The sequence below is a fragment of the Musca autumnalis genome, unplaced genomic scaffold (assembly GCF_047663935.1).
Source record: "Musca autumnalis isolate F117 unplaced genomic scaffold, ASM4766393v1 scaffold_3, whole genome shotgun sequence".
Taxonomy (NCBI): Eukaryota; Metazoa; Arthropoda; class Insecta; order Diptera; family Muscidae; genus Musca; species Musca autumnalis.
Genome location: NW_027411866.1, coordinates 2,505,840 through 2,530,092, shown reverse-complemented (window position 1 = coordinate 2,530,092; position 24,253 = coordinate 2,505,840). Strand labels below are relative to the sequence as shown.

The following is a 24,253-nucleotide window of genomic DNA, read 5'->3' as shown; positions in this document are numbered from 1 at the left end:
ATGAGAAAATTATGGATATAACAGAAGCGTCGTTTTGTTTTCAGGAACCTATAGCGGAAATGTGGGCTTGGCGATTACTCAAGCAATGATGTTAACTGGTATGGTACAGTATGGTCTAAGGCAGTTGGGCGAATCTTTCCAACAAATGACTAGCGTTGAAAGAATCTTGGCCTACACCAAACTTGATAAGGTCGAGAGAAATGATAAAAAACTGGTTCCCCAAAACTGGCCGTCATCTGGTGAAATCCACTTTAACGATGTCTCATTGCAATATAAAGAGAATGGTAAAAGAATATTGAAGAACTTAAATTTGGTTGTCCAACCCACATGGAAAGTAGGCATTGTAGGACGTACAGGAGCTGGAAAAACTTCATTAATTTCGGCCTTATTTCGTCTTTATGAACTCCAGGGCAATGTCTTTATAGACGGCAAAGATTGTGCTGATATTGATTTACATAAGCTTCGTTCCAGCATATCGGTTATACCCCAACAACCGGTTCTATTTAAGGGTACCATACGTTATAATTTGGATCCTTTTAATCAATATGGTGGTGAAGGAAAAGAGTTGAACAAAGCCTTGGAAAAGGTAAATTTAGAAATATTTCCTTTAACATAAATATGTTAAACGTTTTTTTGTAAATTTCTTTAGGCTGGCCTTGGGAGAGTAGGTTTAAATGATGAGGTGGCAGAAGGAGGTAACAACTTTAGCATTGGAGAACGTCAATTAATCTGCTTGGCTCGTGCAATTTTGCGTAAAAATAAAATTTTAGTATTAGATGAAGCCACAGCCAATGTTGATGAAAAGTAAGCAAGTGACGAGGTTCCTTCTATCTATCTACTTATCCATGTTTACTATTTTATACATTTCAGCACGGATTCATTAATTCAAAATACAATTCGTAAGGAATTCAAATCCTGCACTGTTTTAACTATTGCTCATCGTCTGAAAACGGTTATGGATTCTGATCGTATTTTAGTTCTGGATGCTGGCAAGAAAATTGAATACGATGCCCCACATATTTTGCTGCAAAATCCCCTAAGCCACTTGGCCCGAATGGTTGATGCAACAGGTGATAGTGCTGAATCTCTTCGAGCCATTGCAAGTCAGGCATATAATCGACAACAACAGCCTTCCTAAATAAACATATACATACATACTTATTATTGTTACTTTTAAAAGAAACTAAACTAAACATTTATAATCATAAATAGAAATATAAGCGAAAAATATATTATTTATTTTATTTATTCAATCCATATACTAATACAAAAGCCTTCAAGGCCAATAAATAGTATTAACAAAATATTAAATTCCGAGTAGAAATAATTATAAAATCTAATTCTTAATGCGTGTTGGTACAATTGGCTCCCCAGCCATTAAAAAATTAAAATCAAGAAAGAGAAAAAAAGTATAGCTAAAAAGTGGCCAATAAGCAGCAAACATATGCTCTGTTCCAGAACCTGCAAGAAGCTACTATTTTTTACTACGATAACATTTTTTCCTTTATGTTATCGGAAAAAATAGTAAAAATTAGTAGATTCTTGCAGTTCTGGAACAGACCAATAATTACAGTACAATAAGCAAGGTACATGTCGAGTTTCAATATTGCAACCAAACACCATAGAAGTCATTTAATAGACTTTCATAGACTCAAAAAAGCGGGAAAATTGTTGTTACATAGCAAACGTCATGGAAGACAAAAGAAAATCAAGCAATAAGCACAAATATTGTGAGCAAGTCTATATTTCAGGTTGAGAAGTAATATGATTCAGCACTTTAAGCCGAAAAGCATTATTGGAATGTGAAAAACTCTCAGATCAAGAGGTAAAGAATTCCATAATCTTGCAACGCGTATTAAGAGCGACTTTTCAAAAGTAGAGTTGTATATTCTAGGTATAAAAAGTTGTGTATTCCTCGGTGAAGAAATAAGCTAAACATGTTAGCCAATGAAGCAGGTGTACCAGTCTTAATTATTTTATGAAAAGTGCACAACAGCTTACAATTGACAAATTCCTCGAAATCAATATTATCTTGTTCTTTTAAATTTATCTGTATTTATTTTTCTTTATATCAACTAATTTTCATCTGGACAATTCTGTGTTTTCAATACAAATTACAAATAAAATAGATAACAAATCTTAACTGCTAACAGACTTTTAAGTAACTTCAATGGGATTGGAATTAAATTCAAATTTTTTCACTTAAATGGTTTTTCCATCATTAACAAACCACGCTCCCATAGAGCAGTAACTAAATTTATTTTCTGTTCATCACTTGACAAAGGTAACTGGGAAACACCTATGTATTGGGGATAGCTCTTTATCAACACTTCAACGCTGGCCGCTTCCATTGGTTCGATTTCTATAAAGTTGGGTTCATACTCACAATACTCTTTGGAATTGTCTAAATAATAATAGATACGTATCTTATCCTCCTCGTCGACCAGACGTAGAATATTTGCTCTTAGTAAACGAACATTGGTGCGCTCGTCAATGTCATAATCACAGACACATTCACCACGTTCATTTGTATGATTGCGTGAACCAAAAACTGTACGTGTCTTTTCTGATGGTAGTACCTCGGGTGGTAAAGCTTCATGTTGGAATTTTTTAGCCACTTGATCAACAGCAGCATCCACTAAATCACTCAGTGGCATATCTCTAATGCACTTGTTTAATAGTTGTGAGACTTTCTTTTGAAAATCGACACGTTCTTTGGTTGAAATGTCACTAAAGGCAATGCCAGCATTTTGCCAAATATTCAAAGGCAGACCTCTGCGCATTTCAACATTGTCAGCTATGGCTTTTTTAATCATCATTGGAAGCATTTTCTCAAATAGGTCCGCATAAGATTGCTTTTGATAAACACTCAATGTTATGTGCAAAGAATGATAGCCGGGTTCGGTGCAGGCTTGATGTATGGTACCGCGAGGGAAATACAAAACATCACCCGGTTCCAATACCTTTAGAAAATCCAATGCTTCAAAATTCACATTAAAAAAAAAAAAAGAGAAAAATAACTTACCTCCTCCAAAATGGGTTTTCCAATTTCCTCTTGTGTGAAGTTACGTGATGATTCCCTGGGCAAAATCTCCGATGCAGATCGTGGTTTATACAACTTCCAGCGTTTGCGTCCTTCAATTTGTAACACAAAGGCTTCAATATCATCATAATGGGGAGCAAAACCTTGGCTGTTTGGTGGGGTCAAATAGGCATTTGCGCCCACTAAGCAATGGAAAAATTCTTGTAGGGTGGTGTTCAATGTAAACAGCTGAGGTAAAAAGGTGTGGGGGTTCAACAAACGTATGCTGCAACCTTGACCATAGTGGTCCCAAACAACTGGTGGCATGGCACGTCCTTCAGGATTTAGTGTCTCACGAATGCCTGAAAATGAAAGAATTAAAATTTAGTATATCTAAATAAATAAAAATACCACCCCTATTCCTAATTACCATTAATATAAGAGGTAACATCCAAATTCTTGGTAAACTCCACATGATTTTTTATAAGCATTTCATCAATGGCTTCAAAGGAAATCAAATGGGAGAAGTAATTGGATTGTTTTCGTTTAATCAAGCAGGCATTGGATTCCCAATATTTTTTAAAGAATTCATCTACAGAAATTGGATTAAGTAGCCATTGGAAAGCCCGCTTTCCTTCGTCAATGCTGCTAACCTTTGCGACATTGTGTGGCGGAGATAGAGGCTCAAGTTTTACATCTACAGAAGTTATTGAAACTTTTCTTTTCTGACATTTTTCGTTAACTAAAGTAGTAGCTATGGATTTTCTAGGTTTGCTGTCATCGCTTTTTAGTGTCTTCACATTGGGCAAAGATTGACGATCTATTGATTTAGCTTTTTTGGTTTGTAAAACTTCTCCATTTGTTTTAATGGCTGATGTTTTGCTCTTTGACTGAGTAGAAGAGTCTGATTTCTTACGTTTCCTATCAGCTTTAATTAAATTCTTGGATGGTAGTTCAAAAGACTCTTCGTCGTGCATTTCTTCATCTTCCGAGAAAGTTGCACTTTCATTAATCGTATATTCGTTGGAGAATGCATCCGATTCAGTATAACTATATTCCTCCTCACTATCTGCTTCTTCTGAAGAATTTAATTGTTCATCATTTTCCAATTCCTCCAATTGTTGTTTCTTTTTTGATTCAGTTTTCTGTTTTTTTGGCGGATCCTTGTGATTGCCAGCATCGCGATTCTTTGTCTTTTCCTTATTTACTTTCTTCTTGGCTGCAACGGCAACTGATTTGGAAGACAATACATTGCTGCTCTTAGATTGTTTTTTTGCTGTCTCGTTCTTTAATTTACTAACTCCGAGTTCGTTCGCTCCTACATTCTTGACAATCGGTTTCTTTCCGGCAACGCCATTCTGCAATGATTTGTTGGATTTTTTGGGGTTTTTAGTCTTTTTCCTTTGTCTTTCCGCTTGAAAGGCTTGAAAAGCCGAAACGATGTCTTCGTCTGGTGACATTTTCAACGTACTATCAACGATAGGAAAAAAACTTTGGAATTTTTTAAATTGCTTATTAACATGATCAGCAAATGGATCCATATTTGGCTACATACCTTACAATAATGATTTTTTACTGGAATAATGTCAATAATGTCCTACTAATTGGAAAAAGGCTTTCTTCCTTGGAATTGATGGTATTAAGTCTAAAAAACGTGCAAACTAGTTCAATTAAAATATTCATTGTAAGGTACTGTGATCTAGTTACCTATAAAGTAACGCCGAATTTAAGGCCAGAACAGAATCAATCGTCGCTTGCTTCCCAAATGTCAGAGCTCATTTAAACGAGGAAACAATGTTCGCTCTAAAACGTGTGTTCCGTTTTGATTCTCATTCGCAAAATTGGTCAGTGTTGGGAACAAATGTAGAAATGATTGTACAAAAACGCAGGAAAGGAATGCCAGAGCCTCCTAAAGGAGAACGCATGCGGATTTGCAAAAAAGGCTCTGGAATTCCTTTATAATTTGACATTTGAGGAAGCAAGCGACGATTGATTCTGTTCTGGCCTTTAAGGCCAAAACTCAATCAATCTTTGCCGCTTAAGCCAAATTTTGACGGAAGAACGGAGGCGGAATTGCAAAGGGACTCTGGCATTTCTTTATAACACTGTTGGGCAGAAATGCTCGGCCTCATACACAAAAGTGTAAAAAATACATGAGTCTCTCGCAATTTGCCCACCATTGCTTTATAATTTGACATTAGAAAAGCGACTATAGGTTTACGGCACGTTTTCGTAACGTTAATTTCATTATGCATTACGATTTAAGTAATTCCAATCCTTTTAACAAGGTAGATGAATCGCCGAGTTGCTAAAATGTCAAAATCTCTTTTGTGTTTGTATAAGATCCGATGTGTTCCAGAACCAGAAAACTTCTACTATTCTTCCAGCTTTCCAATTTTATGAGAAAACCCCGTTTTCGTACTCCAATTTCAATTTAAATTTTTAATTTATAATTTCATCTTTATTTTCTTTTCGTTTACATATGGTCTGTTCCAGAACTGCAAGAATCTACTAACTTTCACTATTTTTTTCGATAACATAAAGGAAAAATTGTTATCGTAGTAAAAATTAGTAGATTCTTGCAGGTTATGGAACAGAGCAATATACTTAAACAGGCCACTCACCTCTCAGTCTGCCCGATAGCAATTGTGATAGTTGGTCTGTTCCTTTACTTTTGAAAATGGTAAAACTGGCAAAAGTAGCAAAAATTGTAATCTACTTCCCTATGAATTGTATGGTGTCTGAAGTAAAGGAACGCTTTTCGAGTAAAAAGTTGCAAAATTTGAAGATTCTTGCACGTAAAGGAACAGAGGAAGTATGTGTAAATTTTCCAAAATTGAGAATGGATGTGTGAGTTTTTTAAGACTGATGAAAATCAATATTACTTACAATCTTGATATTTTATTAAAATATTGGCACATATGAAATAAATTTTTTAATATAATCCTGTACAGAATGGGTGAGCTTTGCAAAGGAAAAATCTTATTTTGAATTCTATTTCCATACACCAATGAATTGTAAAATCTTCACTTTTATTTATACAAAAATAGCGCTGAATAGCATTTAGTTTTGAAATTTTTTACACTACTAATTTGGACGAGTAAAAAATGGTTGTCGGCTTCAGATTGACTGACACGCCGATTTTGACATTTGTTCCAGTGTTCTTGCCGTTTCTGCAATTTTTCGGTTCCCTTACATTTTGGAAAAATGTGTATATAAAACTCATTTTCGACAGTTTTCTCTTTTGACACCTTTACCATTAAAAATGTACGGAAACAAGCTAAGGTGAAGCGATAAAGGTGTGAACAGAATGAAATACGCCGCTTTTTTCACGCTCAGTTTCATGTAAAAGATTAAAGGCCAAGTACTACCTAATTCAAATGCTGCCTAATGTATTTGAATTAGGTAGTACTTGGCCTTTAGTCTTTTACATGAAACTGAGCGTGGAAAAGCGGCTTATTTCATTGTGTTTCTACCTTAAGTCTTGCTGATTTCACCCAATCTATCAAATTTATTGTTATTGTGAATTAATCAGATGAAATAATGAACAAAAATTTTGACAGATTGAAGAACTTTCCATCATAAGCCCTAAACACATCCAACGTTTGAGTAAAATGTTGTGTCATTTCTGGTAGAAGAATAAAGAAAATTTGAAACTTGGCAGCACTTTGTCCTTTATTCATCCACAAGAAACGGCACAAAACTTTATTTAAAAGTTTGATGTGTTTAGGGTTTAATAGTCTTGTTGTTGTAGTTTCTGTTTCACATTGCATGGTTAGTCGAAGGTCATACTAGAGTGTTTCATTGAAACAATTTCATGAAAACAAGGGTTCCTAGGTCGAGTATCACAGTAGAGTGCTATCATAAAGTTGCTGTGGTGGGGAACTCGATCTATAAATGACCTTCGACTTAGGTTACGGCGTTATGGCTATGTCATCACTAAGGGGTAGTTTACACTATATGTAAATGTCATATGACATGAAATATGTGCAATATTGAGGATTTTCCTTACGCCATTTACTTTGTGCGTCCACACCAGCAAAAATGTAATGAAATTACGTCTCCACATTGCCTGCGTGGGTAGTTATGGAATGTTTTTATTTCGTGTCATATGACATTGATAGATAGTGTAAATTACCTCTAATTTTAGCCTAATTCTACACAAAACCAAATTTATTAGGAATACACAAGGTAAAAAAAAACGTGCGGCAAAATAAAAATTGTCACAAAATAGTTGTGATTACTAATTAATGAAGTAAATAAGAGTTATTAATAGCTTCGTTCCCGTACTTTTTAATAGTAAAACTCGTAAAAGAGAGAACTGCAAAAAATTTCTTTTCACACACAAGTTTTTTGAAATAGTTCGGGAACGGAAAAATGGAAAATACGTCATAAAAACTGGAACAAATGTCAAAGTCGGCGAATCGGCCAATCAGACGCCGGCAACCATGTTACTATTTTTTTACTCGCCCAAATTTGTCGTGTAAAAAGTTTTTAAAGAGAGCGTCATTCAGCGCCATTTTTGTTTAAAGAGAAGTGAACATTTTACAACTTTTTTGTGTACGGGAACGCTTTTTCGAGTAAAATGTGTAAAAGCCGTAAAAATTGTAAAAAGTTTTTAGTTCTGGAACACAGCTAATAATATCGAGACAAGTCTCCCCTGTCCCATCTGGGATGTTTGTGCAACAATTATATTATATATATTATATATAATATATATTATATATATTATATATAATATATATTATATATAATATATATTATATATATAATATATATTATATAATAATATCGATTGATTTGAATCAATTTACAACTTTCGCATTGTTTACAAATTTAGACATTAAATGAGTGCATCTACCTTGATTATTGTCCCATGACTGAATGTCAAAAAATAAAAACAGCCGTAAAATCGTGTCTCTTGCACAATCAAAACAATCAAACGAGAAATAAAAGTATATTTAAATATAAAACAAAATGCGGTTAACAAATATTCTATTAAAAAAGGTTAAGAGCAAGTAAGTCCCATGAACACAAGACAATTTTTTCCCATTATATATTGATTTTTATTCATAATTTTCTATAGGCGCATTATGGTTGTCGTAGAGAGTGTGGTCAGTGGTCATAAATTCAACACAGTTCGCGACAGATTGTCGGACAAAATCGAATGTATACGATTTGATCCTTTTAGTAAGTATAATTTTTGATCATTTGATTGCTTTTGGTACTCGCATTGTTTTGCTACATTTACTATGTTCTATATTTAAAAAATGGAACAAGTCGAGTTTACGCACTACGCGAACAACATTTTCATTAAAAATGTAAATATTTCTTAAATAGCCGGCCTTTGGCCGGCGTTTTAGGAATTTCCGCTAAGGAGCTAATTTCGGGCAAGGGACAATATATTTTTTAAATAGTAAATTTTTCACTAAGTAGCCGGTTTTTAACAAGGGATTTTTCGCAACTTCAGAGGCCCATATCTCGGGAAGTATGGACCTCCGCAACAAATGCTATATATATTTGTGATCAGGATGACAAGATCTACATGTGAAATTGCATACCGATCCGAGCTTAGTGGGTGAACTCTTATTTTGCCTTGTCCCTCTGTATATTTCTGGCTTAATACCAGCTTAGGTGGTCCCACCGGTCACGTTGATATATATAGCACAGATAGCCCTTTGGATCCTGTGTATAACGATATACATTTTGCTTAAGTCCATGCTTCCCGAGGTATGGGTCTTCAATGTTTCGTGAATACCAATGATATTCCTCATATTTTTACAACGTCAACACTCCTAATTGGGAGATCGGGTACCGTCGAGAAAGTGTTGATTTATCCCTTGGTAAACATCGCAAATTTTTGCCACTAATAAATTAAAGGGAACTCCTTTCCTTTACCAACCCAACTCAGAAAATTATGAAAAAATTACCACAGATAGTGCTTTTTATCCCGATTCCAACCATGTATTGCTTTTGTTGCGGAAATGTATACTTCCCGAGATATGGGCCTCCAAAGTTCCACAAAGGCCCTAACCTATAACTTTGGCAAAACATTGCAGAAAATTATGAAAAAAATTAGCACAGATAGTGCTTCAGGTCCTTTGTGGAACTTTGGAGGCCCATATCTCGGGAAGAATACATTACCGCAACAAAAGCAATACATAGTTGGAATCGGTATAAAAAGCACTATCTGCGATAATTTTTTAATAATTTTCTGCTGTGATTTGCCAACATTTTAGTCTAGGGCCTTTGTGGAATTTTGGAGGCCCATATCTCGGGAAGTATACATTACCACAACAAAAGCAATACATAGTTGGAATCGGGATAAAAAGCACTATCTGCGATAATTTTTTAATAATTTTCTGCTGTGATTTGCCAACATTTTAGTCTAGGGCCTTTGTGGAACTTTGGAGGCCCATATCTCGGGAAGTATACATTTCCGCAACAAAAGCAATACATAGTTGGAATCGGGATAAAAAACACTATCTGCGATAATTTTTTAATAATTTTCTGCTGTGATTTTCCAACATTTTAGTCTAGGGCAGGGACGAGCTTCTTTGCTTAGATCGTATAGTGAGGGCGCCCACTGAGTTGTTTTTGCATTTGCTTCTCTCTCTCACGTACAGTGTAAATGGATGAAAACAAACAAAAACATAATGTGGTTGTTGCTTTTTTCACTCATACGTTCATACATGTCTTCGCTTTGGTTGTATTTCTGTGGTCGTCGCTGGTCTAGGGCCTTTGTGGAATTTTGGAGGCCCATATCTCGGGAAGTATACATTTCCGCAACAAAAGCAATACATGGTTGGAATCGGGATAAAAAGCACTATCTGTGGTAATTTTTTCATAATTTTCTGAGGTGGGTCGGTAAAGGAAAGCCAATTAAAGTTGTTTTAATAAAATATTAAAACAACGACTATGGGATTAAGACTAACTATTTTGAAAAGCAAAATTTAATAGATATTTTGTTCCAGTGCCCGAAATTATCACTTGTTCATGTCCAGGAGAAAGTCCTAAATCCCCGACCGAAGGCCGCCTATTTAGAGTAAACTTGCCATTTAAGAAAATGTTGCCTTACCTTAGTGCCTAAACTCAACTTGCTCCGGGAGATAACCTGTGAACATATTGGCTGACTTCCGTAACGGCAGTTGCTTTGTTAATGTCTGTAAATGTCTTAAGCATCCTATTTCATATCGCTGTAATTCAGAATTGATGCGAAGTATGCAATCCGAAACGTCACTGATGCGTATTTGAAACGCAGAATACACAGAATAGGTATGTCTGGTTACTTTTCCAGCAAGAATTTTGTCAAATAGTAGGGAGTTTTTATTCTCCATTGCAAGGAAAATGTAAAAAGTAAACAGACGCTGATTTGCCAAAACAAAACATTTTTTCCGCCATCAAAAAGTTGTATTTTTTATTTCATTTTTATTTATTTAAAACGGGTAACCAAGCCTATAAGGCCATCTATGTTACAAAAACAAAGTTATCCTAACTACACCTAACTCTGAAATTAATCCTTAAAACTAAATAAATATAATTAAACAAATTTCTAATAAAACAGTTTCCTTTAAACATAAACTACTCCAAACAAACAAAAAGCCTATTTTATATTAAATTTAATATCTTATTTTATATTTAAATAAAAAGAAAGAAGAAAATATAAACAAGTTTCAGTGACAAAACAGCCAGTTCTGTATGTCGAAAGAAGAATGTGTCCGAATGAAACACGCCCGAACTTTAGTTTTCGAAATAATTTTACGTTTGCTTTTGCTTCAAAACAGAAAAACAAATTTGAAAACACACACAAGAGTTTGGACGTGTTCCTTTCGCACACATTCTTCTTTCGAAATACAGAAACAGGCAGTAATAAATTAAAACAAGACATATTACATTCATGAGATCGGGAATAAGAATATATTAAAAATTAAATGACCGAAGAAAAGGAATTTTCCGTATTAAACACGTGCAATGGTATAACTGTTTATATCAACAAAACAGATATATCATATACATAACAGATATAATATGATATAAATGTGGGAATGAGTGTAACAGTTATGATATTGTTTGGGTTGTGTATACTCACAATAACATAACTGATAGAAACAGTTCTGTGTTGTATATGAACGAGTTAGAACTTTATTTGTTTTTTCGTTCTCAAGTATCTGTTGTACAACAGATATTTTTCAAATACTACAGATACCAACAGATACTATAGGTGTAACAGGCTTGTGTGAATTACTTCTAAGGAACATTTCATAAAAAACAAAATTTTCCACAATTTTTTTTAGGGGATACATATATTAAAGACATGAACAGTTACAACTGAACGCATCAATTTGAATGTTTTTCTGGTTTCAGCGAGTAGAATGTACGAGGGCTACTACAAAAGTTTCCACCCTAATAATGAAAACACCGATATTTATAAAATATAAAACTTATAATATTCCAAAGAATTCTCCAGCTTGATTTATACACTTTTTCACGCGCTCAAACCAATTGTTGAAGCGTTTTTTGTGGTTATTTTTTAACTAGATTAAAAATACAAATACAATTCTCACCATAACATATATGTCAATGGTATATTTGTTTTGTTAGCACTTGCATATTTGGTGGAAAAGTTTTTAATCACTGAGAATCGTTAATCCAAGTATTTTGAAAATATTGATAAAACGTGAAAAACGTCAAACATGGTGGTACTGTTATATGGGATGTGGACCTATATAAACTAGTTTTTTTAATTAATTTCTCGTTAGAGACGAGCTTACTGACCAAGATGCTTTTTGAAAAAGGAAAGCCGACGATACGAACCCACACAATCACCACTGTGTGACATGCATGTTTCGCCTTTGGTTTAGGAAGGCTCCTCAGACACATCGACTGTGGGGCGGCTTCGCTATCCTCTAACTTATTTCCTCTTTCAAATGCAAGTTGTTTTTTTACAAAGTTGAATTTTTTGTTCAAATCTTTGTATGGCTTTCATGACAAACGCTTAGCGTAGCCTTTGAAAGTTATGAGTTTGGTTCTGAACACTAACACGCCGTGACAACACTTTTTTCCATGTGTTTTTCAAGGACGTGGGTTCGAACCCCAGCCTGGCTCAAGCTGATTTTTATTTTTATTTGAAAATTTTGCCTATTAGGCGAAGGTCGTTTTTTATTAATTTTTTTAATTAATTTCTCGTTAGAGACGAGCTTACTGACCAAGATGCTTTTTGAAAAAGGAAAGCCGACGATACGAACCCACACAATCACCACTGTGTGACATGCATGTTTCGCCTTTGGTTTAGGAAGGCTCCTCAGACACATCGACCGTGGGGCGGCTTCGCTATCCTCTAACTTATTTCCTCTTTCAAATGCAAGTTGTTTTTTTACAAAGTTGAATTTTTTGTTCAAATCTTTGTATGGCTTTCATGACAAACGCTTAGCGTAGCCTTTGAAAGTTATGAGTTTGGTTCTGAACACTAACACGCCGTGACAACACTTTTTTCCATGTGTTTTTCAAGGACGTGGGTTCGAACCCCAGCCTGGCTCAAGCTGATTTTTACTAGTTTTTGTAGAAGCGTTTTTAGCCTTTGAAACACACAAAATAAACGAATTGGCAGTCCAATAGGACTACCACCATCATCATTTTATAGTGACGCTTCGATTTATATGTGCCTATACAAAAACGTTGACATATATAAAACATTTTTTGTGGAGAAGTTTTTAGTCACAAAATACAAAATTGCAACGTGTTCGGTTGTAAAATACGAATAATACCTTCAAAAGGCCTTAAAACGGCTCGTCAATTTGGTCCAAGTTGAATAGACCTACAATACATTTACCAAAGTATTATCCACCTACATACTTCGGACACTAAAGTGATTTGCACAGAAGGACAGTCATGACTATATCTGTGTAGAAGAATGCTGATCAAGAATATATACATATTATATGATCTTAAATTATTATTTCGAGGAGTTACAAACAGAGTGACAAACTTTATATGCCCTCCATTACATCATGCAGAATTTGTTATTGGTCCATGATTCTGAAGAAATTCGAAATTCACATTTTTGATTTGTAGTAGTCGGCCCAAGAGAACCAGGTCTAACTAGATTTTGTATCCTGACTTTCGAGTCAAATATGTTATAGCTGCTTTATATGTGCATATCATTATTACGAGAAAGCGATATCTTATCAAGAATTTTACGATCTTTGTCTTTTGTTTTCGTCACTTTTGGTAAGGCTCACCGTTTTTGAGATAAAAACAAAAAACAAAAATAAAAATATGACCTATGATCATGAATAATTTTTTTCCACGCATAAGACCAACAAAGAATTTTAAGAGGTTATTTTAATGACAAATGTACATCTCCATCAAAATTCAGCTCTGTGTGAATTTTTCTTTTTCAATTCCTATTTTGTTTGGGCTACATACAATAAGTACTTATTGTATCACACCAATATTCATTTATATCAGTTTGTACAAACCAGATATAAACAAATATGTTCCTTTTTTCTGTCTATACCAACTCATATCATACCTGTTTGAAAAAGTATCAGTATCAACTTGTAACTGAAACTACATTCTACATATCCATACTCACTCAATGTTGAAAAATGTCGGAACTGATATATTCAGTTGTATCCATGCAGGTGTTTATTCCGTATTGCAACTTTGTTCTCCAAAAAACAAGACTAATTGTTTGTCTTGTTATTTCCACAATAAAATTGTTTTCAATTTCCACAAACACAAATCACCAAATAATTAAAAACAGATGATTATTTACAGGAAGAAGATGAAGAGTTGCAAGTGGTTGCAAGAAAAAATGTGTCCAGCATGAACTTGCAAACTCTCAGTAAAAGAAATGTCAAAGTGTCTCTCTTAATTCGCTCTTCTTTGCTGGATTTTTGTGTAACAGACTACTTACAGCAACAATTTTAACAAATTTTTGTAAATTTTACGGTAACCAGACAGACCTAACGTAAGCATCTTTCTACCATTCTATTGTGTATATTACTGATGCATTGGTAGATTTAGCAACGGTATATATTTAAAATTCTTTTACAATGCCCGAGCAATAACTGAAACAGAGCAGTTTTATGACGTTTCGGAAGTCAGCCATTGTCTACACATCTTCTTTCCTTTGGAAGCTGAAGAACTGAACATTTGCATAGAAGGTAGCAATTAACTTTGTATTGATGAGTAATATTTTAATTTCTGTAAAGTATGTTCTATTATTTATTAAAATTAAAACAGACAATTGTTATTAAAAATTGGAAAAGTAATTTAATCTGATTTTATGTTTTCTTTGTCTTTTCAGTTCAAAAGGATTGTGTCTACCGGGAACGCAAGAAGATTCGTAGTGCTTAATAAATCTGTTGCTCTTTTGCTAATAATAAAATAAAGATTTCCTTTAGAAAATTATAACGTTTATTTTGTTTTATAACTAGGAAAAATGCAAAAATGTGTTATTGATGTGTCATTCTTTTTAGTCTACCGGGTTTAAAACAATTCAAATATATTATTTCAAGAATTCATTGCCATTTCGTTTTCACTATGACATGGCATAGAGAAGCCATAACCAAATTACCAATGTCAAGGTCCATCCATGTTGTCATGTTGTAATGGCATGTCAACAATGACCACAAACATTTAAGACGTTAATCAATGGAAGCCATATTTTTGTTTACAATCACAAAACCCAAAGAACGTTATTTAAAACATGGGATGTGGGTGAGACTATTAGGAAACAAAATATATAACTTCAGGTAGGTCTAATTAAGAGGTTAGCCCGCCTGCTCATTCAATATCTAGGTGTTTCGTTCTAAGCTTTAATTTTCATCATGTTATAATTCAAGATCGAAAATTCACGTTTTTTTCAAAAAAATCGTTCAATATCGAAAAATATATTGTGGGTGAGACAGCCCAGCAAAATGTTCGATGCCAAAGATGCTATTTAATCATGTGTGCATGTGATCTGGCGTGTCTTTGGATCAATCGCCTATGAATTTTATATGAGCGGATCCTAAAAGTGATGCGATTAGCGTTCATGTACAGTCGTAATTCTCTATAACAAATTGTCTTATACAGGCATGACACAGAAACGAAATTCGATCGAAAGTGGAATTGATTCCGTATCATCTTCAGAAACCGAAAAAGAAAAAAAAGTCGGGATGATACCACTTTTGTTTTTGAAAGTGGAATTGAAAATCATATTTTATTTTAAACATTCGCAAATATCCAGTATGTCTCAACGAAACCAATTATTAACAAAATATTGCCACATAATTTTTTCGTGAAACATTTGTAATAACTAAAAAATCTTGCATTACGAATGATAAATTTAAGCAAAGATATAATAAAGCAAAAGAAGAAAGAACTCAAACAAGGTATTTTCAATGTTATATTAATAACTTTGCGCCTCGATTAAAGAATAAAATTTTGCTGTGCAGAAGGAATTACATATGGGCGAAAAAACAGTGACAGTTGCTATGCATAACATGTATAAAACATACCGTGTAGAAGCCCCATTAAACATAATATTTTCACAATTACCATTTTTACAATGTTTTATAATCATGATTATAATCATGATTTTGTTTCCTTTAAAGTTGCCATATTTATACTAAATAATACGCTTTTCGAAATTCACCAAGTCGATCGAAAACTGAAGAAGCTAAAATAAAAAACGATCGAAATAAAATTATGGAATTGAAACCATACCGATCGTAATCTATGACATGCCTGTAGTGCGATTCTCTAACTCATTTTTTGAGTTACCGACAATTGTCGGTAAAATTAAAATGCTTATAATTTCGGTAGTTACCGATGTTTTTCGGTAAGTTAGCGACGAATAAAAAGCAGTCGTAAAGTTCTATCGATAGCAAAAGTGTTGTCGACTTTTATTTGAAGTTTTCATTCACAAATTTGCGTTTTAATTTTACCGATTTTTGTCGGTAACTCAAAAAATGAGTTAGAGAAAAATGAGTTCAAGAATATGTATTAAACATTTTGTGTTGCGTTTTTCGATATCAGCCAGGCTCTCTTTGGAGGTTTATTCCCTTGGAGATACCATTATACCGAAGGACACCTTTGTAAGCAAAATAAACTGGTTTCACTCTTTCAAAGATAAAATCTACGGCCCTTAAAATCAAATTTTCCCCAAGCATTACTCCCAAGTACTTGATTTTATCTTTGATTTGGATAACTTCACCACCTATTTTACGGATTGCGTAGAAAGACCTAAAATTCAGAAATGCGTCACGAGGACACAATGACTGAGCATTTGCCTACGTTCATCTTGAGGCCCCACCTAGTAAAGTATTTATGCAAGTCCTCGCCGATTTCAAACTTGCGACCCTTGAGGAAACTATCCACTAATCTGCCCTGAGAAACCCCAGCTCGAACAGGTCTTTGAGTGAAAACACGGCCGCCAACTTCACAGCTCCCTCAAAACCAAACTGTTTCGTCTTAGACAAGATCCCCTCATGCAACACTGAGTCGAAGGACTATGGCGAAGTAAAGCAAGCCCTACGGCTATAGTCCCATATATGCCTTAAGGGCATGGGATGTCAAGTGTCCCGGTCTGAAACCACACTGACAGTCCTTGACAGGGACGTACGCAGGGGGGGGGCACGGGGGGCCCGGGCCCCCCCCGAAATGGTTTGGTCGAACAAATTTTTTAAGCTACTGTAACTAGTTATTATATTTTTTCTCATAAAAATCTTTGTATATTTGAAGATTTCAAATTAAAACTTTTATTTTCTTAAGTTTCTGAACAGAAAATGTACATCATTAACAAGTTTTGTAAGAAAATATTTTAAAAATTTTTGTTTGTAAGCTGTTTTTGAGAGAAGCTTCCAATAAAATCTGAATTACTTCCTCATGTCATATCATACCACTATCAAAAGCTAATTCCTTAATGAATATACCCCATGTCTATTATTTATTCGGACTGTATAGAGCTCTCGAGGCTTAAACCTCATCCGGTTATGACAAAAATAACGAGTTCAGTATTATGGGAATGGAAATATATAAAAAAATAAAAAAGGGTCGGTCCTTCGTGGACTACATATTGAAAGCCAATTAGAAATTTGTTTTACTGCCATCGCCAAAATGTTGTTATTCTGTTTTAGACAAATTTGCTGCTAAACAGTATGAGAAAATAATGAAGACAAATGAATTTTTGTGCGTCACTTGATTTTTACTTATCATTACCGAAGTATAATTGTAACCTCAGGCTTTAGATTACGAGATTATATACACTAGGATTGTATAGATTTCATCAAAATAATGATTTAAGACTTCACATATGTTTGGACGATATTCGTTTCAGCCAAGATGGAAGTACATACCACCGTCCGTCCGTCTGTATCTCTGTTTGTCTGGCAGGTTGGAACTCATGATAACTCTCGGTCCAAGTTATGGATCTCGTAATGTTTTGTCCTAATTAAATTTAAGTACCTCCGCCATAAAAGTTCAAAAATGTCCACTAAAATGGTTGAAGGGACTAACCGATTCGGTCTAAAATCGAACCTAATATGGTTCGCAAGATTACTTCCAAAAGTACATCAAGGTCCAAGAGAATATGTTTGGACAACATCTTCAGGTCTCTTATACAAGTCTAACATAACTGCAGTTTAAGACTGTTCGATGATTCTTTGGACATTTTGTAGTCTTGTTTACAGCGATATCCTACTTTTCGTGGACAAGTTTATGCTACCTGACAAAGCTCTAAATACTACGGTGGCCAACTAAAAAGCTTATGGGCGCGGTAACTATCGAGAGGAGTGTCTCTCAAATAATTATTAGTGAATAATTATGTGGGGTTCAATAAGGATCGATTGTTATTTGTCAAAACTATATAGAACTAAGTCCATCAAAGTGTTTGTCATCGAGTCCAAAAACTTCTAACCGTACAATTAAGAAAACAAATTATAACGCTTCTTTTGTAACATAATATTAAAAGTAAAAATAATCCTGGTATCAGAACCTATCTCTTTCGGTAAAAAACACTGTGCAACAAAAGCTCTAGTTCCGTTTTGTTGAGTCAGATACAGCTTGAATTTTATGGCCCCATCTAAACATTGTTAAATATCGACTTTTTAAACAACTCGGGGCTATATCTCTGAAACCAATGCAAATCTTCTTCTGACCTTTGCAGCAAATTTGTAGATATGGGCCAAAATAAAATATTTGGAGAAATGAAAAAAAAAAAATAAATTTTATAATACATATATCTAAAAATTCCATAATTTGTATACATTTCGCACCATATCTCCAAAACTGTTAAATTTTTCTTAATGTTTTCATTTGGAAACATATCAACGACAGCCGATATTCTTAAAAATTAGGCTAAGATCATCGAAATAGTGAAAATCTTGCTATAGCAAAGACAACGGCAATTCTTTGTTGTTGTAAAATTCTGCGATAAACCATTACGTAGACCTGTGTGATTAAAAACTTCAATATACTTCAATAAATTTTACATGGCGACATTACCGAACGTGGCCCGATATTGTCTATTTTCAATTCTAAATATCCTACTCTGTAAATATTTAAAATTGTATCCTTAGTCCCAATTTACATTAAACGATTTTTCTCGCGGCAATTTTTCTCGTTCTCTTTTAAACTTGCCTCTTGCGTTTATACAGGCAATTCTGTTTCTGCAAGTTTTGTTTTCAAAACAATGAAAATAATGTAAAAAACGAAAAATATAAAAGGAATTGCCTGAAAATTGCCGGTACGAGCAATTTTTTTCCATTTCCATACCTTACGTGTCTCTCCTACAAACTGAGGCTTGCCGCAAGTAAACTCGCCTAATGTAAATTGGGACTAAATATTATGAATTCTTTCTATTGAATTTATATACTTTGTACCATTATTTCATATAAAATATAGAATAGATTATAGAATAGAATCACGGTGTGCCTTAACCTAATTTAAATGGAAGGTGCTTACACTTGGGAAGTTTTTGCAGATTCTGATACTACAATGCTCATAGATGAGAAATATCAAGAAACAAAAACAATCGCCGGAGAGATTTTTAAATAAATCGCGATAAAAATGCACAATTTTAGGGTCTTTTTAGGTTTTCACGATTTTGCTTGGAAACCGTCGTATCGAAATTAGTCTAAAGAAAATGTTGTAGCTGTGAAAATTCTCTACAAGACTAACCTTTAGGTTTTTCGTAGGTTTTACCATTTTTGAGATATAGAGGTTCAGTTCAAATTTTTAGGTTTTTGTCTTAAGTCTTCAAGATGTTGCTTGGAAACCGCAAGTCATATCAAAATTGGACTAAAGAAAATGGTGAATCCGTGAAAAGTCTCTACAAGATTGGATGATTTTTTTGCCTAGGTTGTACCATTTTCAAGATATATAAGTTTAATTTGGGAAATTACAGTAATGACATTGTTTTATAAGGAGGCGATACAGTCAGTGCATTGTCTCAATTTTAACTTCTGTATCTCAAAAACGGTAAAACCTACGAAAATAGCACAAAGGTCAGTCTTGTGGAGAATTTTCACAGCTACAACATTTTTTAAGCCCATTTACGTAGGACTCGCGGTTTCCAAGCAAAACCGTGAAAACCTAAAGAACCCCTAAAAATGTGAACTTAAATCGCGATTTATTTAAAAATCCCTCCGGCGATTTTATTTTTTTTGTTTTTTGATATTTATCATCTATGAGCATTGTAGTTTCAGAATCTGCAAAAACTTCCCAGGTGTAAGCACCTTCCATTAAAAATTAGTTAAGGCGCACCGTGAATATGTGCCAAAATTTCCAGTCCATCGGACAAAAATTTACCGAGATATGAGCTTTCGAAGGGAAACATTTATTGTGTTTTGTATGTAGCATAGAAACTAAAAACGTCTTTTCCTCGAAGTGGCACTTTATATGTTTTTGTGGGACTATTGTACACATAAATCATGTGCTAAACCGAGAGAGTCTTAAAAAAACTGCTGACGGAGTCAGAAAAAATATCAACTTTGTACAATGTTTTGTTTTTGTTAAAATCGAAATTTTGATTTTAACTGTTCAAAATTTTTAAAAATTGATTTTTTAATTGCTTTTCCATAATGGACAAGATTATTAGGTTCGTAATGACCCACAAAAATATATGCTGATCGGTTTATTCTTTTTCAAACTACAGTGGATACCGCAAACTGCTTTAGTAAAAACAGTGCTTTATAAGCGGGCATTTGAATGTAAGATTTTTCAAAAGAAAAAAAAAAAAAATAGAAGGTAACTTAAGGTTTATTCTATTTTTTATAAAAAATGCATGAAAATGGTTTTTCTCATGCTTATAAGTGGCCATAACCCCTTAAAATAGCTTTACGTAACGCTACACAACATTTGAATTTTTCATGATTTTTGGTCAAGTTGTGCCCCCCCCGAAATGAAATCCTGCGTACGTCCCTGGTCCTTGAGGATACGTTTGTCTTCAACTATCTCTTAAAGGCGTTTGAGAATGAAAGACTTGTATAGCTTTCCAAAAATCTGAAATCACGTAAATGCACAGTGGCCAAATTTCCGAAAAACGCGACCAAAAATCGAAAAACAATTATATTAATTTACACCAAATAGTGTCAACTATTGTTTATACGATCATAACTACGTAGTTATGGAAAATATATACACTTCTTGTTTAGTAAGTGGGCATAAAAGCAGGTAAAAGTGACCCATTTGGAAAAAAAAATTGTTTCTCATAATTTAAGTTGTTTTTTTTTTAATATTACAATATCTAAAATGAACAACGGGTTTTAAATATGTTTTTCTAATTGCAATGAAACGTATGTGAAACGAATTTAAAATGTTCAGTGTCGCAAACGAAGTCCGCGTTTTTTAATAATTGATGTCAGTACTTGTTGATTTTTTCAAGGTCAATTTTCACAATAAATGATGAAAATAGTTATGAGTAGATCGAGTTGGGCAGTGTACCTTATTATTTCACAAAAAGGGACGACTTTTTTACCAACTTCCATCGAAACATCCTGCACATGTTTGCACTTTTCGTTTTTATGTGATATTTTGTCATACAGATACATATACCTTCCTGGCGTTTCGGTAAAATTTAGAGTTTTGATGTATTCTAGGACCTATAGTAAAAGGTTATGGCGAGCAAATTTCTAGAATATTTTGATCTGATACTATCACATTTTATAGGACATTTTAAAGATTTAGCGGAGAACATTTTTGTCTGTGACGTCATTCTTTTAAAATGATGTTTTGTATGAAAATTTTGCCAAAACTCATATAAATTAAGACCTTAACCATAATTTTTTTTAATTTTGCATATTTCTGGAGTTAAGTCAGATGTAGAGTTTTGGTGTATTCTAAGACCTATAGTAAAAATTAATGGCGAACAAATTTGTAGAATATTTTGATCTGATACGATCACATTTTATAGGAAAAGGGACCAAAAAGGCCCCTTTAATGACCGTCTGAGGGTTAAAAAAATTAAAAATGAAATTACTTACATACTTATTTATTTAGCTGCCCCATTACAGAATATTTGTTCCATAGACCGAACTAAGAAAAGATCTCCAATTCTCTTTGTTTAGTGCCTCGCTTTCTGGAATGCCGCGTCTTGTCATCTCTTCATCCACTTGTTTGCTCCATCTATTCTTTGGCCTGCCAATTCTATTCTTTTCTTTGGCCTGCGTGCACCGCCATGCGGTCCGAATTTATACGCCTTTTTAGCGGGTTCATCATCGCTCATTCTTATGATATGGCCTAGCCAACGCAATCGCTGCATGTCGATACGTTTATCTATACTGATGTCGTTGTATGCTGATACAGCTCGTGGTTCATGCAACGTCGATATTCACCGTTTACGCAGATTGGTCCGTAGATCTTTCGAAGAATTTTTCTCTCAAACACGCCAAGTACCCAAGCGTCGGAACCATACATCAGAACGGTTAGTATGTGTTTTCTAAAACGTTATTTTTGTTTGACGAGTTGTGGCGTTGTTTTTAACGTGCTTACTTAAGCCAAAGTAGCATCTGTTGGCCAATACAATTCTTCTTTATATTTCACAACTGATGTCGTTTGTTTTGTTTACGGCGGTGCCGAGGTATACGAAGTCTTTTACTACCTCAAAATTATACGAACCAACTTCAACAGTTGGCCCGAGCTCAATGGACGCATTGCGCGTCGACACCATCAACTTGGTCTTCTCGCCGTTTACCGTCAGACCCACTTTAGCGGATTCTCCTTCGACCTTCATAAAGGTATCGGTTACTTCTTTTACTGATCGTCCCATGATGTCTATATCATCAGCATAAGCAAGTAACATGTGGCTATTGGTGTAGATTGTGCCACCTCTTTTGACGTTTGCCTCTCGTATAACCTTTTCTAGCAGGATGTTGAAGAGATCATACGAAAGGCTGACTTCTTGCCTGAAACCTCTTTTGGTACAAAACTCTTCGGAGAGGTTCTATCCTATTTTAACTGAAGATCTTGTCTCAGTTAGAGTCATTTTACAAAGCCGAATGAGCTTTGCGGGGATACCAAATTCACACATGGCTTGGAATACCTTTGAAAGTAGCGGGCTGTCGAAGGCTGCTTTATAATCGACAAAAAGGTGGTGGGTGTCGATCTGCATCTCTTGGGTTTTCTCCAGGATTTGCCGCAGAGTAAATATCTGGTCAATGGTGGACTTGCCAGGTCTAAAGCCGCATTGATCCGCATGATCCAATTATTTCGTTGGCCATAGGCTTTAGTCGTTCGCACAATATCCCTCACACTATCTTGTAGGCGATAGGGAGAAGACTTATGTCCCTATAGTTGGAGCATAAAGTCTTATCTCCTTTCTTATGGACGGGACACAGGATGCTCAGGTTCCAATCATCGGGAACGTGTTATTCCTGCCAGATTGAGCTTATCAGCGTGTCGCCTCCGGATTTAAACAGCTCAGCTGGTAGGCCATCGGCTCCTGCTGCCTTACTATTCTTCAGCCGGTTTATTGCTGTCTTTACCTCATCTTGGCCGGGTGGTATACATTCAATATCATCTTCTGGGATTGGATCTGTGGTATCTTCGTCGACTTCGCTACTATTGGAAAAAATGTTCTTTCCATATCCTTAGCACACTATCTGTATCAGTTACCAAATTACCTTGCTGGTCTCTACAGGAGGATGTGCCAGTGCCAAAGCCATCAGTTTGATGTTTCACTCTTTGGTAGAATTTTCGGACTTCATGCTGTCCATCTCGATTTGCTCACAGTCCCGCTTTTGCATCTCTCACTTTTTCCTGCGGAAAAGAAGTTTCTCCTCTCTCCTTTTCTCCCGATACCACTCTCGTGCTCTACGCGTTGCTACTGATTGTAGAGTAGCCATATATGCCGTATTTTTCTCTTCGGTAGCAGCACGACACTCCTGGTCATACCATGGATTCCTTGGTGGAGGTTTCTGGTATCCAAGTACAGGTTTTGCGGCTGTTTGCATGGAAAGATATGTTATCGGGACGAGGAGTGCTTTGATTAAGCAATTGGGACAGTTGCGTGAAATATGCTGTTGTGATTGCAGCTTACCGATGTCCAACTTCCGTGTTGTGTCTGTTCGCAATTTGTTTGCTACATTTAATCTTGTACGTACCTTTGCTGCAACAAGGTAGTGGTCCGTGTCTTTGTTTGCACCTCGAAACGATCGTACATCCAGCACGCTCGATGCATGTCTACTATCTATCACAACGTGATCAATTTGATTTCTTGTTCTTTGATCTGGCGACAGCCAGGTGCCCTTATGAATATCGAGATGCTTAAATCTGGTACTGCTAACTACCATGTGTTTTGCAGCTGCAAAGTCTATCAGCCTCATACCATTGTCAGATGTTTCACTGTGGAGACTGAATTTCCCGACTGTTGGGCCAAAGATATTCTCCTTTCCAATTTTGGCATTAAAATCGCCTAGAATGATTTTAATGTCATGGGCAGGGCAACGGTCATATGTTTCTTCTAAGCGCTCGTAAAATATATCTTTGGTCTGTTCGTCCTTTTCTTCAGTGGGAGCATGGGCGCAAATAAAGCTGATGTTGAAGAATTTAGCTTTTATTCGGATTGCAGCAAGTCTTTCATTCACTGGGGTGAAGCTGGAGACCAGATGTTTTAACCTCCGATCAACTACAAATCCGCAACCAAACTCATGCTTTGTGTCATGGCAGTTATAATACAGTGCGTCACCTTTAGGTTTTGTTGTGACGCTTTTCCTAACCCATTGTATTTCCTGTATGGCAGTAATG

The 24,253-nt window shown here is 35.1% G+C and overlaps 3 protein-coding genes across 7 annotated transcripts in view; 2 read left to right on the top strand and 1 right to left on the bottom strand.

The window, feature by feature from the left end:
- LOC141399560 (ATP-binding cassette sub-family C member 4-like) overlaps positions 1–1,311 on the top strand; it is a 28,005-nt gene extending 26,694 nt beyond the window's left edge. For all 4 annotated transcript variants that reach the window (XM_073978545.1, XM_073978544.1, XM_073978543.1 and 1 more), the window contains 3 exons: positions 45–586; positions 650–804; positions 871–1,311. In XM_073978545.1, the coding sequence (XP_073834646.1) occupies positions 45–586; positions 650–804; positions 871–1,138 (965 nt within the window). In that variant the 3' untranslated portion in view covers positions 1,139–1,311. The remainder of the gene's footprint in view (positions 1–44; positions 587–649; positions 805–870) is intronic.
- Positions 1,312–2,038: 727 nt separating this feature from the next.
- NO66 (Bifunctional lysine-specific demethylase and histidyl-hydroxylase NO66) lies at positions 2,039–4,719 on the bottom strand. 2 transcript variants are annotated; one of them, XM_073978547.1, is made up of 4 exons: positions 4,578–4,719; positions 3,453–4,492; positions 3,026–3,384; positions 2,039–2,963 (listed from the first exon to the last, which is right to left on the bottom strand). In XM_073978547.1, the coding sequence occupies exons 2-4, from the start codon at positions 4,480–4,482 to the stop codon at positions 2,199–2,201; spliced, it is 2,154 nt and encodes a 717-aa protein (XP_073834648.1). In that variant the 5' UTR covers positions 4,483–4,492; positions 4,578–4,719; the 3' UTR covers positions 2,039–2,198. The 2 variants fall into 2 exon arrangements, with proteins under 2 accessions (XP_073834648.1, XP_073834649.1); XM_073978548.1 differs by having other exon boundaries at positions 3,453–4,513; positions 4,578–4,718.
- A 3,162-nt stretch (positions 4,720–7,881) lies between these two features.
- Positions 7,882–14,440, top strand: mRpL33 (mitochondrial ribosomal protein L33). Its single transcript, XM_073974439.1, has 3 exons — positions 7,882–8,040; positions 8,109–8,212; positions 14,334–14,440. Exons 1-3 carry the CDS (start codon positions 8,000–8,002, stop codon positions 14,381–14,383), a joined length of 195 nt encoding a protein of 64 aa, XP_073830540.1. The 5' UTR covers positions 7,882–7,999; the 3' UTR covers positions 14,384–14,440.
- The last annotated feature ends 9,813 nt before the right edge of the window (positions 14,441–24,253 follow it).